General features: G+C 37.9%; 2 protein-coding genes across 2 annotated transcripts; both read left to right on the forward strand.

Moving 5' to 3' along the window:
- The first annotated feature begins 481 nt into the window (after positions 1 to 481).
- Positions 482 to 2,408, forward strand: LOC129283061 (beta-1,3-galactosyltransferase 1-like). Its single transcript, XM_064095799.1, has one exon. The coding sequence runs from the start codon at positions 730 to 732 to the stop codon at positions 1,873 to 1,875; it is 1,146 nt and encodes a 381-aa protein (XP_063951869.1). The 5' UTR covers positions 482 to 729; the 3' UTR covers positions 1,876 to 2,408.
- A 4,484-nt stretch (positions 2,409 to 6,892) lies between these two features.
- LOC129254571 (complement component 1 Q subcomponent-binding protein, mitochondrial-like) lies at positions 6,893 to 15,103 on the forward strand. The gene is made up of 5 exons (XM_064113129.1): positions 6,893 to 7,382; positions 8,749 to 8,890; positions 9,545 to 9,623; positions 11,411 to 11,641; positions 12,943 to 15,103. Exons 1-5 carry the CDS (start codon positions 7,076 to 7,078, stop codon positions 13,087 to 13,089), a joined length of 906 nt encoding a protein of 301 aa, XP_063969199.1. The 5' UTR covers positions 6,893 to 7,075; the 3' UTR covers positions 13,090 to 15,103.
- The last annotated feature ends 219 nt before the right edge of the window (positions 15,104 to 15,322 follow it).

Here is a 15,322-nt window from a genome sequence, read left to right on the forward strand (position 1 = left end):
CCGGTCTACTATAAGGATGATTTGATAAAGAAAAAAATTTCAGAGTATTCACGTATTAAAATACACACTGTGAATATACTGTGGAACATTGTGCTCAGAAGGGACAATACAATTCAATCAGATATAATTGTAAAGAAATAATACAAATACATAAACTAATCTTAGACGGGCTTATCCCATTAAAAACATACACATTCCTACCCACACACACACACATCCACTCTATTCACATCTTGGCATACCCACACCCCACACACACTAACCGCGAATTCATTTTAATATAGCTATTCATATACGCTCGCCGTCTGCTGATATATGAGCAGATGTACAAAAAAATACACTGATTGGTAACAAAAAAAATCGATTACAACTTCATGAGCTCGAGCGTTCATTCGGCAATAGATCAGAAAAGTATGATTTTCCATTTTGGAATTTCCTGTTGGCCTACCATGCGTTCATCATTCAGAAGAGGTATCATATAACTTGTGAATGGATTGATCTCGATTTGTGTTGAGTAGTACTTTTTGCAGCATAGTAAATGACTATCACCTTTGTGGTTGTCTAGTATTTTTCTAGCGATGCATTGGTTTACAAATTTTCTTTAAATGTCTACTTATATAGCACGCAACCACCTGGTGAGTAGGGAAGCCCGTTAAATTGTTGACAACTACACATAAACTAATTCTCCATAAATTAATTTCTTTTAACAACTGGACTCGTAACATCAGTATGTGGAGGCAACTGACGATAAAGAAGGCTGTTCAACTATGTTGCGTCCTGGCGTTAATATTCCCTTTGGTCGCCTACTTTACTGCCTTGAGTCGATCACCCGAAAAACACCAATCAAGAAAAGTGGGGGAAATTTTGAGATACGATGGACCAGATGGAAAAGAAACGGCTCGATCTAATGTCAAACCACCTGCACGAGGATGGATGGAGAAGTATAATTGGACACCAATAGCCCATGGTGTTTATGACTTTTTGATAAACCCTGTGGAAAAGTGCAAGGTAGGAAATGGTAATTTTACACTTCTGATCTTGATCAAGTCAGCGGCTTCTCACGCATCACACAGGGCAATCATCAGAGAAACATATGTCAGGTGTATCGAGATGAATAACATATCAGCCAGGATGTTCTTTATCCTGGGAACTACTACGAACGACACCTACCGCGAAGGTATCAGGCGGGAAGCTGACCTACACGGAGATATCCTACAGGCGGACTTCGCCGACAATTACTACAACCTCACCATCAAGTTAATCATGGCTTTCAAGTGGGCGGCCACCTTCTGCAACAACAATGAGTTCTTGATGTCGGCGGATGATGATGTCGTCATGGACATATCAACCCTTGTCCAAGACTTAAGGGCTTTGCCATTGGAGTATCGTTCAAACCTTTGCTTGGGTGATCCTATAATCGCCAGTAAGCCAATACGAAACGTGAGAAGCAAATACTACGTCCCGAAGGAGATGTATCCGGAAGATACCTACCCAACGTATCCGAGTGGTCCCGGATACGTGCTATCGCAAGATGTTGTACGAGGACTTTACGATGCTTCAAAAGGATTGCTGCCTAGGACACCAACTGATGATGTTTACAGTGGATTTCTTTTGAAGGCACGAGGCATTCACATGGTAGATATGATTACACTCTTCCCTTTACTTCATCCTGAACGAAGAGGTTTCATAAATGATAAAGATTACTTGTATTTTATGGCCCAACTATCCCTAAAGGAAATGAAGAGTACATGGAACGACTACAGCAGATATTGTATATCTACTGAACTCGTACACGGAACAACCTCTAACACGACACTCATCCTGAAAAAGAATCAAATTAATGGAATTTTCGTTCCTGAATTATTAAAGGAATAGAGAATGAGTTTGTACAATATCATTTCATAACGTGACAAAAAAAATTGCTTTCAGCATTTATGAAATAAAATAATTACAGCGTTAGGCGTAACATATTATAGGAGTGAATTCAATTGATTTGGACCGTGTTACCTCATAAGATAACCATTAAACCTTTGAAATAAATGTGAGCAAGAATATTATTTAAGTTTTTGAAAATGTACAGCAAAATTTGCAGTGAATTTTCGTCAAATATTGTTAGGAATTTCAAGGAACCTTTATATCTTGGATAATATTAGGCTTCATAAAAAATCGAAAAAAATTTCTTTTGTAACATTTTTTGTTCATTTCATGTAAATACACGATATTTTTTAATGTATGTTTAGTCCATTTCACATGTTCGTCCAGCTTTCAGTTTGTTAGATGATAATTTAGTAGATTTCGGGCTGTGATAATATGCTCGTATTGATTTATATATTTAAATGTGATAAATTTCAATAATAATAATAATTACTATTATTCTTAATAATTTGAATAAATAAATTTTAAGTAATATTGCTGTAGGCCTACATATTTTATCATGCTTTCTATCTGGCAAATTGCTCTCGAACCACAACAGAGCAGTTACATAATATCAAAACTTATTGTTTGGTCTAAAAAAACAATATTTGTTGGTGGAGTGCATCTGTTGCTCTGGATAATGAGTATCCGGTCCATTGGACATGGTGGCTCAGTTGTATATAGAGCACCGTCCTCATGAACGGAAAGTTATGGGTTTGATCCACGGCCGAGTCATACAAAAAAAATGGATCTTCTGCGGATCTGCTTTCTTGACAGGCTCTAGGTGTATTAGAATGGAGAAGGGTAATAAGGGCCCGATGGGAAAACAGTTCATGAGAAAGAGGGCTGAAGTTGCTACCCTGCCTGAATGATGATGATGATGATGATGATAATGATGATGATGATAATGATGATGATGATGATAATGAGGATGATGGTGATGATGATGATGATGACGATGATGGTGATGGTGATGATGATGATAATGAGGATGATGATGGTGATGATGATGATGGTGTTGATGATGATGATGATGATGGTGATAATGATGATGATGATGATGCTGTTGCTGCTGCTGCTGCTGATGATGATAATGATGATGATGGTGCTGTTGCTGCTGCTGCTGCTGATGATGATGATTATTATTATTATCACTATTATTTACAAAAAGAATTTGTCTAGATTGCGAGCATAATATATAGACAGGCAACACTTTATAAAGCATTGTCTGGTACAATGAAAAGGTACACATGGCTAATTAATTGAGTACAATTATACAAATCTATAATACAACACCACTCGAAACAATCACAGTAGAATGAAAAGAGGATCGATACTTTGGGACTATTCATATCGACGAATCCTCTCCATTACATTGAATCCAGTGCGTTTTTCTATCTATCGCTTTGTTTTGTGTGGCAGGGAAAAAAGTCTATATTATAATGACATGAATGAGGTGTCTTCCCAGGGAGAAGGGCAAAGGTGTTATCAAACTAAACTTGTTTTTTCATGTAATTTTGGTGAATATATACTTGGAGGTGTCAATAATGATGGCCAGATGTTTTTTTCCCGAGGTGTTGTGTTTTAGAAGTTTTGAGAATATATATTTGAAAGAGAAGGGAGGGAAGAGAGAGAGAGAGAGGGGGGGGGTGATAAATGAGTTATACGCCAGAATAAATATCATTGTGAGCATTATCTGATAGGGGAATATATAATGGCATTTATCCCATCCGGTACAGATTTTCAACACTTCACAAATACTATTTACAAATTGCAGCTCATACCGCTCCACACGTCTGTTTAAAGCAATGTATTTCACTATTCCTATTCATTATGAATAACCTGATATCAAGAAACGTCTATGATGGTATACTCAATAATTTATTGGAGCATACCAGCAAAATTAATTGTTTATTTGTATTGAATAGCGAGCTTTAATTTCAAATGATGTTTGAAAGTATAAACATTAGACAGATGTTAAATCATTGAAGTGTTCTACCCAAATATCTTTGTAAATTATGTATATCTATGTAAATTATTATTCTATTATGTAATCGTCACAATTTGTAATTCTTTCATTTATTTTTGTATTTCTTTATATTCACCATGATTACTGTGTTTCATATATTTTCAATAAATGCAGAAACACCTGCAAAAAAAAATAATTGCAATAAATAGGACCAGTATATAAATAAGAAAGGGTCTTTTCCTAAATATATGGTTCTCAATCTATGCAAATGAAACACGAAAGACTGGTGAATAGAGTATGAATGCAGCTGGTGATTCTTCTGGAATATGGATGTTATCGAACGAGGAAGGTCATTTGAAACTTAATCAAAGATATGTATTATAACTATATACATACAATTTCCTTATGACGTTGTATCTTTAAACCATGAATGTGCGAGGGTATAATTGCAGCCAGTGGCGAATCATTCCGGGGCTGGGCACTGGGGCATGGGCAAAAAAAAAACGGGGGAAAGGAAAACAAATAGGGAGAAAGACTAAAAAAACGTAATAATGATAATAATAGCCAATTTTTATATAGCGCTTCTCCCAGAATGGCTCAAAGCGCGTTACAGCATATTATTACCCCGGTCATTGTATTCATTTCAATCCAGTGGGGGGGGGGGGCAGGGGGGGGGGCAAGCTGCCCCCCCTGGCGGAGCTCACCGGGAAAAAAAAACCGGGAAAAAAAAAGGGGGGGGAGAAAGGGAAAGGTAAGAAAAAAGGGAAAGGGGAAAGGAAAAGGGAAAAGAAAAATCAGAAAAGACATAAAAAAGGGAAAACGGAAAGATAACGGGAAAAGGAAGGAAAAAAGAACAAGTGAGAAAATACAATTCGGCCCGATATACAAATACATTAGCATGATAAGTAAGACAGGGAAATAAATTAAATATGACAAAAAGGCAAACAAAAGCGGGAAATAAAGGCAGAATGGAATTAGCCAAAATTTAAATTGGAAAATAAAGAATAGGGACAAGATAACGTACACTACCGGGCTGCTGAGGATTGAGATAACGAGCGGGAAGAAAAATGGATGGTATATAGCATAATGTCGTATATGAAAGTCTATCATAAACTTGCTAAATCTCCAAAGGCTCTGTCCAAGAGTCAAGACCCCGTGCAGTGGGGGCTCTTCATCTGTAACCTTTAATGGGTTCTATAACGGGCCCCTATATGAACCCTTCCTGTATTAAGCTTTACGTTGAAGCACTGGCGTACCGGGGAGGGGGGGGGGGTGGTTCCACAGCCAAGGGGAAATAAAAGAAAATAAAGGAGGCAGCGAAATGAGATGAATGAAAAAAAATATATGACACGATATTTGCTATAATGATGTAAAAATATATCACATAATTAGAATTTATATTTTAACAGGCCATTTTTTTCTGGCTCGCTTCTCTCGCTGGCGACTTTTTATAAATTTTCCCACATTTGTTATGGTGTGCCCCTCACAATATTTGGATGATAACGATACACAACTGCATTGAATTTGTGTTGTGTTAAAGCTTTATAAATATACACGCAATTTGATTAAAATAAGTGGCCATCTGTAAGGCTTTGATATCAAGAGGTTCCGGGGCTCTGCATGCCCTGGACCCCACCCATAAAGCACTGTTATATGGATGAGTTTGGGCCATGGCCCCCAAAAGTTCTACAACCAAACAAAAAAATGAGGCAAGAAAGGAAAGTGTATTATATTTTTCTGAATATCACGTTAAAATCTATCTTCATGTTAGCTGATTCTCATGAAAAAGGTGATTTTTTTTAATCTCGCTCGCTTCGCTCGCTCGGGACCTATATCAAGCTACTTCTTGCCAGAAGCGCCATACTCAGCCCCCTCGAGCATATAGAGCTTCGCCCTGATGCTCACAATCATAACAAAAATCCTGTTCACCGTGGCGTACAAAAAAAGAGAGAAAAAAGGAAAGAGAGGAGGGTGAAATGTGATATCATCTTTTTAACATTATGTCAAAATCTATCTCAAAATTGGATTTTTACCCGATACGCCATATCGCCCCCTCAAAATTTTTGCCTTATGACGCCATTGCCTGTTCCATGATATGACTGGGACATTTTTGGCTCTTGCCCCCCCCCCCCCCCCTGGCCACCGACCCCTGTTACGCCGCTGTTTCAATCCCGCATGAAAAGTGCACAATTTCCACTCCCTGGAGAGCATTCCTTGCATTCATCGCAGCCTCATTATGGCGCTGGCAAATTCAAACATACAATAACTTTCACATCCTGCCGGGTACCCATTTAGCACCTGGGTCGAGAGTGGCAAAGTGTGGATTAACGCCTTGCCAAAGATGACATGTGCCCGGACATGTGGCAGCCATCTTGGATTTATGCAAATTGTCCTAGGATCCCCATAGGAACACGGATCAAGAAAAAAACTTCATCGGAAAGAACATTTCTAGGTTCGGAAAATGTATGTTTGAATGGATATTGTATCAAGGAGTGTCCAGGTTACCTTCTGATATTAGGAACTGTACAACTCTTTATCGGTTTAAAGTGCAATGTAAAAAATACCTCTTTGACAATCTATTATCTTAGTTAAATTAGAAAGTTTTTTCTTCCATAGAGTCTATTATGTTTTACATGTATCTCGTAGTTGGCCACCCTAGTCATGTGTGTTTGCGTGTGTGTGTGTGTGTGAGTGTGTTTGTGTTTATGCTGACACTTGTTTAATGTACATTTTGTACATATTTGTAGTCGATATATCTGTTTATTATGTATTCTCCTTTGTCATTTTATACATTTAGATCTACATCTTATTTAGAGGTATAGGGCCCCACTCACAAGCTGTGCTTCTTCGGGGTCCTAGAAAACCGTTCATATTGTATCATGTATTCTTTTGTACCATCTGATCATTGATTTGTACTCATAATATGTCTGGTTTTTGAATAAATTGAACTTGAACTTGGATATGAAATAGAGAATTGAGCAGAACTAGGAAGTGGGCACTTGGCACTCCATAATTATAAAGATATTATTTCGCCGCTCCGCTAAAGTGATAATTTGCTATCAGGGGCATGCATAATCGTGGCCGGGGAACTTTCAATTAGCTAGCTAGGGGCTCAGCGCACAGAGAAAACTCACATGTGTTTTCGACGTCGCGGAACGTGAGAATAGTGTAGTGTTAGAAAAACTGCCCGAAATGGCCTTTTCTTCCTCAAAATTAGTACTTAACGCTGTCAGCAGGGCTGTTTGCAATGGAAGACAGTTCAGTAGTTTCAAATTATCCTCCAGATATTTGCTGAAATCATCACAAGAATGTCAAACACCGCGTACCTTGTCACGATCGATGTGGAATTTGTGCACCAGCGGCAGCCGGCGAAACTCAACGGGGAACCGCGGGGACGACACGTTAGGACCGCTGGTAGGTGGTACTGGAGCAACACGGGTTTCTTGGCCAAGTAAAACCTGTTCCTGCGGCTGTAAAGGCGCTTGCCTGCATACTGAAGGTAATTATATAGATCTAGTGTAGAAATTGTGTTGATGTGCAATGATTCATAGCAGGAATCCCCTGCCTTAGACTTAGTCGAATAAGCTGGCAGCCGGCAGCCGTCTGTTTCGAGGAGTTTTTAAACATTTTTTATTTTCTTAGAGTTAGATTTAGTTTTTCGTACACAGACGGCTCGCTATCGTGCAGCCACCATTAGGGGACTTACAGTGCAAAATCCCCCCGACGGGGCTTATCGATTTTTGTCTTTATTTCATATTGAAAAAGAATTGTACCAAAATAGAGATTATTATTCCGTTTTGGCCTGAAATGCACCAAAACGGGGGAAAATAAACTTAAAAGGGGAAAAAACAGTGACTTACTTCGGATGTCGCGCAACTTCACTTCCTTGTTTTATCCGAACTTAAGTACATAAACATATGGCCATTGAGTCCCCTGTAGCTGTACAGATCGCGCTAGAACTTCGGTCTCTGTATTTGGTGAGTGGAGCCAACGGATCAAGTTCAGCGGAACTGGAAATGTAATTTTGAGCGTATTTTCTGTGAGACCCTGCTTGGTCTTAGCCAGGAGGCTCCTAGAGAGTAAAAATCATTTACTAACGTATGCTTACCCTCCACGGAGCCAGGGATTGCGTCCCATTCATGTGCGTGTTCCAAAAAAAACCAACAGATTTTCTACTTTCCTTCTAAAAGATCTAGCCCTAAATCATGTAAATGGGATACAACGTCATTTCCGACATTTCTACCATATTGATTTCATTTTTAAACAAGAACTCATTAAAAAAAACGAAAAATATGAAAAAACTGGGAAAACTTGCACGTTGTTCACACTGCCATCTTGTTTCTTATTGAATATTGTTCTTCGCCAACGCCACACAACGCTGCAGATGCATATCGAGGATATGTAACGTTAGCAAAGAACAATAAGAAACAACTTTTGTATGGATAGGATCATAGGATAAATATTTTTAAATTTATGACCATTTTATAACCGATAGGTGCACTATCATTAGATTTGAGTCATGTAATACAAATGGGGCGAGTTCAAGACACATAGCCCTATCCAAGTCCCACTGTCCCAGACTGAGGGATAACAACTATTTGTGAAATTTAGCAAATCTTGAAAATGACATCACTGTTTTACATCTGATTTTTATGAAATTTTCAGTGTGTAATTTTTTTAATTCTTTTTTTAATCAATCAACTTGATGACTTTTAGATGGGCAAGATCAATCAGGACAATGTTCTAATTACAAAAACGTCTAAATGTATGTGTAATTTTGAAACTTTTGTTACCCCTCTGTACTTTCAAATGATTATATCACACCATCGTCATCATTTGTTCAAATTGTTTTTCCCCTTTTACAGCTGATAGTGATTTAGTGAAATTCTTGAAAGAAGAGATTGAGGTCGAACAAGGCAGTCTAACGGACGTTCCAAAGATTCCAGGTTTTGAAGTCACTGTTGATGATGCAGAAATCACACTCACCAGGAATATAGAAGGAGAGAGGTAAGATGGTTGGGAGATGAGGCATACAGAAGGGGCCACGGACACTTACAAGATGGACAATAAAGCATGTGAACGGGTCATTTTTTCCATGATCGGGCAGCGTAAATGCATACAGTGAAAACGGTATCAAAATTTTCAACATCAGGAAAAAAGGGTATATACTTTTCAACAGCCAAGTGCTTGTGGTGCATGGAAGGGTATACAGTATTTCATCCTATCTATCTATTTTAAAGTATTAAGAAATTATTTAGAGTTGGGAAAACAGGACAAAATATTTGTTCATAGGGCTGAGAACAAAGCAAGATTACTTGTTTATGATGATTGTTTAAAACCTATGTATGAGCATGGTGTCCAACTTGTAATGACAGTAGTTATTGTACAGACACACAGACAAGTGTTTTGCCAATTATGTAAATGGATTGAATGAATCAAATAATACCCAATTCAGCTATTAGCGGATCTGTTTACAGGCCTGCATAATAAGATTTGAAATATTTAACCATTGTACATTTTCATTATTCCCAGATGTGTATTTTGACTAAAACAATGGGGGCAATCCGGAAATGGTAATGTGAAAATGAAAGTGCATGCTGCACATCCACACTGAATCTGATTTGACCTGATATCCGCTTGTTTTGGATATTGAACTTACAGGATAACAGTTCGGTTGAACATCAACCATTCAGTAGAGATGGAAGAAGGAGATGAGCAGGGTCAAGACGTTGCTCCAGAAGTAAGTATGGTGCTTTTGGCTTGCCATAGCTTTTCGTGGTGTACTTGAATAGGTTATAATGTTGATTAGATTGGATCCATCTTATCCATGTATGCAACTTTCCCCTACATCCAAATGGATTTGAGTATATCCGAGCGTTATGTGGCTGGCTACCATAGATTAGATTGATTTGAATTTATCACAAGTTGGTTCCATGTTGATATCTACATGCATATCTCCCACTTCCTCCATATACACCAGATCACATGTTGTGGGTCCCATCTTACAAAGAGTTAGGTTGATCCAATCAACCACAACTACATGTATGGAAAGCCAGCAACGTCATCTAAAATACATGTCTGTCAAAATATTTTCTAAATTGTATATTCATACACTCATTGTTTTCTTGACAATTCAGTATGCTTCTCTTTGTTGTCAAATGACATTGTGCAAATTTCCTAAAGAAAAATTATGACATTAATGGATTTCCATATACTTTAGGTTGATCAGATCAACCTAATTCTTTGTAAGACAGGGGGGGGGGGGAGGGGGCAGGTTTGAATCATGGTTTTACTGGCTTTTACTTTACAATATCCAGAACCTGGCTATCATAAAAATCTAAGGAATTGTATATCGTAATAACCACATAAAAGAAAAGTATAGCCTTTTTTTTGCACCTAGTTGCAAATCGTGATCAGCCATGCATGAATGAGATAATGCATGTTTTCAGATCACGCTGTGATCATTGATATGAAGCGTACAATGCTTCAATGATCATGACTTATTTCTTATTTGTTTTAAGAGATGAGATGATGTGCTGTCATTTGATATTCATTTTATAGTATTTCAATTGGAATTACTCATTTTGCAAATGGACTTAGATGAATGAATGTTTGGCTGCTGTTGCTAGTGCTGTAACCTGCAAGTGAAAACTTGACCGTACCGTCCGGTGTAATCCAATGATTTGCAGCCGGGACCCATTGACCCATTGGGTTTGAACATGATGTTTGAATCATGTAATCTAGGTCTGCCGTGTGCACTCACTCAATCAAATGTGTTCACCTTAACTCAAGTGTTATCCCCACACTCAAATCAGGAAATATTCCAATTAATTCAGGGTGAATTTACTACCGAAATTGCTGATTTAATCCACTTTCATTCTGGAGTTCTGGGACCTGGGGGTGACATTGTAACACAAAGTAGGTCTGTGCCGATCTCGAAAGCATTGCGTAATAACTCTCGGTGCTAATTTAAGAATCAACGTTTGCAGCGGTGATTATTACTAGTTACAAGTTATATGCTGGTGCACGTGTGCTGCAAAGACCATCTCCTCAAATTAACAATAAAAATAATGAAAATCAGCTAATAACTTAAGTGGCGGGTCTCCACACGCACGGTACGTGGGTAGTACTTGGAGGCGGTATTTCCCAAACTGTCTCAGTGCCCTATACAATATTCACTAGACAAACATAGGCCATAATTTTTTCTTTGGTAATATCAGCATCTTTAAAGTAATCTGCCACTTAAAAAACACATATCCTGATTTAATTTATTTTACCTTCTTTCATTTTTTTTAAACGTGCCCTGTTCATCTAATCTTCTCCCTTTTCATCTACGCTGGTCTGCGAGTTGGAGAATGAACTCGGTTCTGCTCGCAACTCATTATCAGGGGCACACCAGCAGGTTAACCCGTACTGCAACTGGTATGGGTTACAACACTAGCTGTTGCCTCGTGGCATTGCGAAGCAATAGTGAATAGTTAGTCAGGGCCCATATTTACATCTTCCCTTCCCATCATGTACTTGTAGATGAGATCATATCCAGACTTCAACGTTGAGGTCAGCAAGGGAGGCCCAAACAGCCTGAGAATAAGCTGTGCTTTTCAGAGGGACGATGTCCTTGATGATCAGGGGGTCGATCAAGAAGCCAATGGTGATGATGAACTCTTCCTCATTGATGAGGTCCTGTTTGCCAAAGAGGGAGTTTTGACAGACAACCTTGAGAGTGCATACCGTGTAGGGTCAGAGGTCATCAATGGGGTAAGTGAGGATGTTGGTAATATTTTGGGGGCCTGGATGTAAGACAGATTCCATTTAATCATTGATTTTGAACTTATTTTTGCTTAAGGGTTCATCTTTTCGACTTGGGGGGAAAAAGTCATACCAGCTTTAAGATGGAGTCTTAAGCCCAGCGCACACTATGCAACACGATCCTATTGCAATAAAATCGCAGAGTGTGCACCAACCTGGTACGCATTGCAACGGTGATCGGGTTTGTTGCAGAATAATCAGACCAAATCTCAGACATTTGATGTATAAAATCTCCTGTGATTCTTCTGCAATCTTGATAATTTGGGCCAATCAGATATGTCCTTGACAATGATGTCACTACCAGTTTGCTGTGTTGCTGCAGCAACGCATAAACAAGGATGTGCCATGGAGATGCAGCACATTGCAGAGCTGTTGCAATGTGTACGCTGGTCTCCAATGCAATTGCACTGAGATGTGATTAGCAACTTGACACTGGTCTTTAGGGAACTCGGTGAACTCTTGCTTTGCCCATAATGCCTTACAACTTCATTTTTAAGCCGATACAATCTTTCTTTATTTCAAATCAAGATAAAGACCCTAAAAGCATGATTTCAAAATCACTGATTCTGTTTTAATCATTTTTGGATTTTCCATACTTGTTGGCCTCAACAAAATCTGTTCCTGTCCTACCGTTTTAAGTCCTGCATTTACCAAGATATGTATTGTTAGTCATATAACATAAAATTAATTTCCAGAAATCAATCTTTCAAGAGTCAAGAATGAATATTCCTCATTTCCTTGGTAGTTTCCAACAAAATAAAAAAATACTTTCAAGGAAACATGGATAATAAATGGGCATTCCATGCATGTAAAGAAGTGAAATGTTGAATTCTAGCCTGGTTAAATTAAATGTCAGTATCGGAAGGGTTTTTTCCCCATTCCCGCTTAACTTTAATCATCAGTTTGAAAATACCAATATTAACTTTAGTTAGGTTTCTTCCAAACGTTGATAAAAATACACTTGTTGCCTTTAATTGCATTCAGTGTTAATCTATTATTGAATAACCAAAAGGCATCTTCACTCCTCAACATTGGTTTCTGTTGCAATTCCCTTTGCTCGTACATGCTCCGCTTTTTGGAATAGCCTTCCCTTAAGACATAAAAAAAATTGTATTACTGTTGAATCCTTTAAAAAACCTTTGATTTTAGTCCTTCACTCACTTGCGCACACTGCATAATGGATTTGACTCTTAAAAGTTACATTATTATTATTTTCCTTATTCTCTCTGTTATTTTGTTCTTCTCGCCAGGAGCTCTATGATCATCTAAAGAATTTCTTGGCCGAGAGGGGCATCACAAATGATTTCTGCGAGAAGCTCTCAGACCTAGCCAGTGCCGTGGAACATCGGCAGTACATCTGCTTCCTTGACCAACTACAAGGGTTTGTCAAGAAATGATTCAATCAAACCTACCTTGGACTTTTTATAGTTTGTCTCTTATCTCATTCTTTTACACAACCACGGCCAACCTTGATAATGTACTATGACTGAAGTCCTTTTACCGGATGCATCGTACTACACAGTGTGGCCTGAATCTAGAAAACATTTTGGGGAAGACACTGCAGCTCCTCTGTTCCAGTGAATCACTCTTTTATGATGAACACCAAATTATCATGAGATTTTGATTACTCTGAAGTTCCTTCTCCAGTTTGTAGCATCCTGTATGTGAGCTAGTATTATACCATTTTTTGATAGATAAAAGATGTACATGTATGATGTTTTTTGCTAACATCATAAAGACAAACCTTATAAAAAACGCAAGGCAATTACTAAGTAAAGTGTAATCAGTGATATGTGTGCTGCTTCCAAACATGTCTTTAATTACATACATTCACACAAGTACAGGTCATTTTGTTTTCAACTATTTTTGCCATGAAAATTTGATATGAATTCAATAGTAAATCAATACACCAAACTCTTTTGCAGTTGGAAACTTCATTTTTTATTTCATAAAAGGTAAATAAGCTCTATGTTTGATACAGCATACTGATCTCCATTTTTAAGTGCATTTGTGCGAACGTAGCTCCTGGAAATGTTTGTCATCGAATCATGATAAACATTAACTAATATATTAGTTAATGTTTATTTTATGAAAGTTTTATGCAGAAGTCATTGTCATAAGACATTGTAAGTGGAAACAATGTTTCCTTTACATGTATCTCCTCTTATGTAGTGTCTGGGCCCTTTCTCACAAAGAGCTGCCATTTATTCTATCAATCACACCTATAGAAAACCGGCAACTCCAACCTCTAGAAGGTATATGTCCATTTAATTAAAGTGTTCTTTTTTATATGATGTTCATTGTATATATCCGTATCATGACAGGTCAGTGGGTTCTGCTTTTTTAAAGGGATATTGCATAAATTTCATGCATGAAAATTATGACAATGAAGGATTTTTATAGATAAAATTGATCTGATCAATCACAAGTCTTTGTAAGACAGGGCCCTGGGCATGCAAGTAATAACAGATTACACTGGGTGATTTTAAGTTCAACTTCAATGTATACAGCTGGTGTTGGTTTTTGTCTGATTCTTTGCACTGAACTTGATAGGAGGGTGGTGTTTGTTCTGACATCACCTGGGCCCCGTAACACAAAGGTTGATTGGTTCCTCGTCAGTATACTGAGCAAAATGCGCATGCAACAATGATCTTGATGGGCCATTTCATTTAGCGATTAATCACTAACCTTTGTGTTACGGGTCCCAGGTGTTGTGTAATCAATGATGTGATTGATATGATTATTTATTAAAAAACAGTTAAAAGATTTTAGATGAATATGAAAATAGCACACTTGGCCTATTTAAGGAATTGTGATTCAATGCGTCAAGTGTTTACTCTTTACCTTTGTGCTAGCTTGCACCAATGAGAAGCAAAAGAAGTGTACCATGCACTCTAAAATTGCAAAAATAATTTTGTACGTGTAGATACTGATAGCGTGGAAATTATATGCATGGTTTTATATGCTGAGGGTTATAAGAGGCAGGGATTTTATAGTATGATCACATAAGGCATACATGTACAATCCACCTTTTTGCTACCCACTATCATGATATTCCTTTTTTTTTACCCAACCTTTGACATCAAGCTGCTTTATAAAACAGATTCTGCACATGTTTAAGTTTGTGATGTTACTGGCTGATTTCTTGCACCACTGTTAAAACCCTCTCGTACACTGCATCACCACATATAACACACTTAAACCTATGCATTATTTGTATTATATACCCACAATGGATACTTTGTGTGTGGTAGGCAGCATGACTCAAGCTTTTAACACAAACTCCCAACACTGAACTTGAAATCGCCCATCATATTTGTGAGGTACATGTACTATACCATGGAATCATCCTCTTGCCTTGTATGGACAAGTCTTTAATCTATTAAAATCGGGTTTAATCTACTTGACAAATTAGCATGTCATGAGAACACATTATTTGAACGGTGGTAAGAGAGATTGTAGTGATCAGGGGAGCATTTCATCAACATTTTAGTCTGACAAGTTGTCGGATCTGACAACTTTACTTGATTTTGATTGGCTGAGAAGAACGGTTCCTATGTTAACTGTCTGATAAAACATCCATAAAGTCCTTTCACGAAATGCTCCCCTGGACCTCTTTGTATGAGAGTT

The sequence above is a fragment of the Lytechinus pictus genome, chromosome 2 (assembly GCF_037042905.1).
Source record: "Lytechinus pictus isolate F3 Inbred chromosome 2, Lp3.0, whole genome shotgun sequence".
NCBI classification, from domain to species: domain Eukaryota; kingdom Metazoa; phylum Echinodermata; class Echinoidea; order Temnopleuroida; family Toxopneustidae; genus Lytechinus; species Lytechinus pictus.

Bases quoted from the DNA above. Each gene is read 5' to 3' on its own strand.
- LOC129283061 (XM_064095799.1), top strand. From the start codon at position 730: ATGTGGAGGCAACTGACGATAAAGAAGGCTGTTCAACTATGTTGCGTC.
- LOC129254571 (XM_064113129.1), top strand. From the start codon at position 7,076: ATGGCCTTTTCTTCCTCAAAATTAGTACTTAACGCTGTCAGCAGGGCT. The intron at 8,891-9,544 runs GTAAGATGGTTG...TTGAACTTACAG, and splicing joins AGGAATATAGAAGGAGAGAG to GATAACAGTTCGGTTGAACA. The intron at 11,642-12,942 runs GTAAGTGAGGAT...TCTTCTCGCCAG, and splicing joins GGTCAGAGGTCATCAATGGG to GAGCTCTATGATCATCTAAA.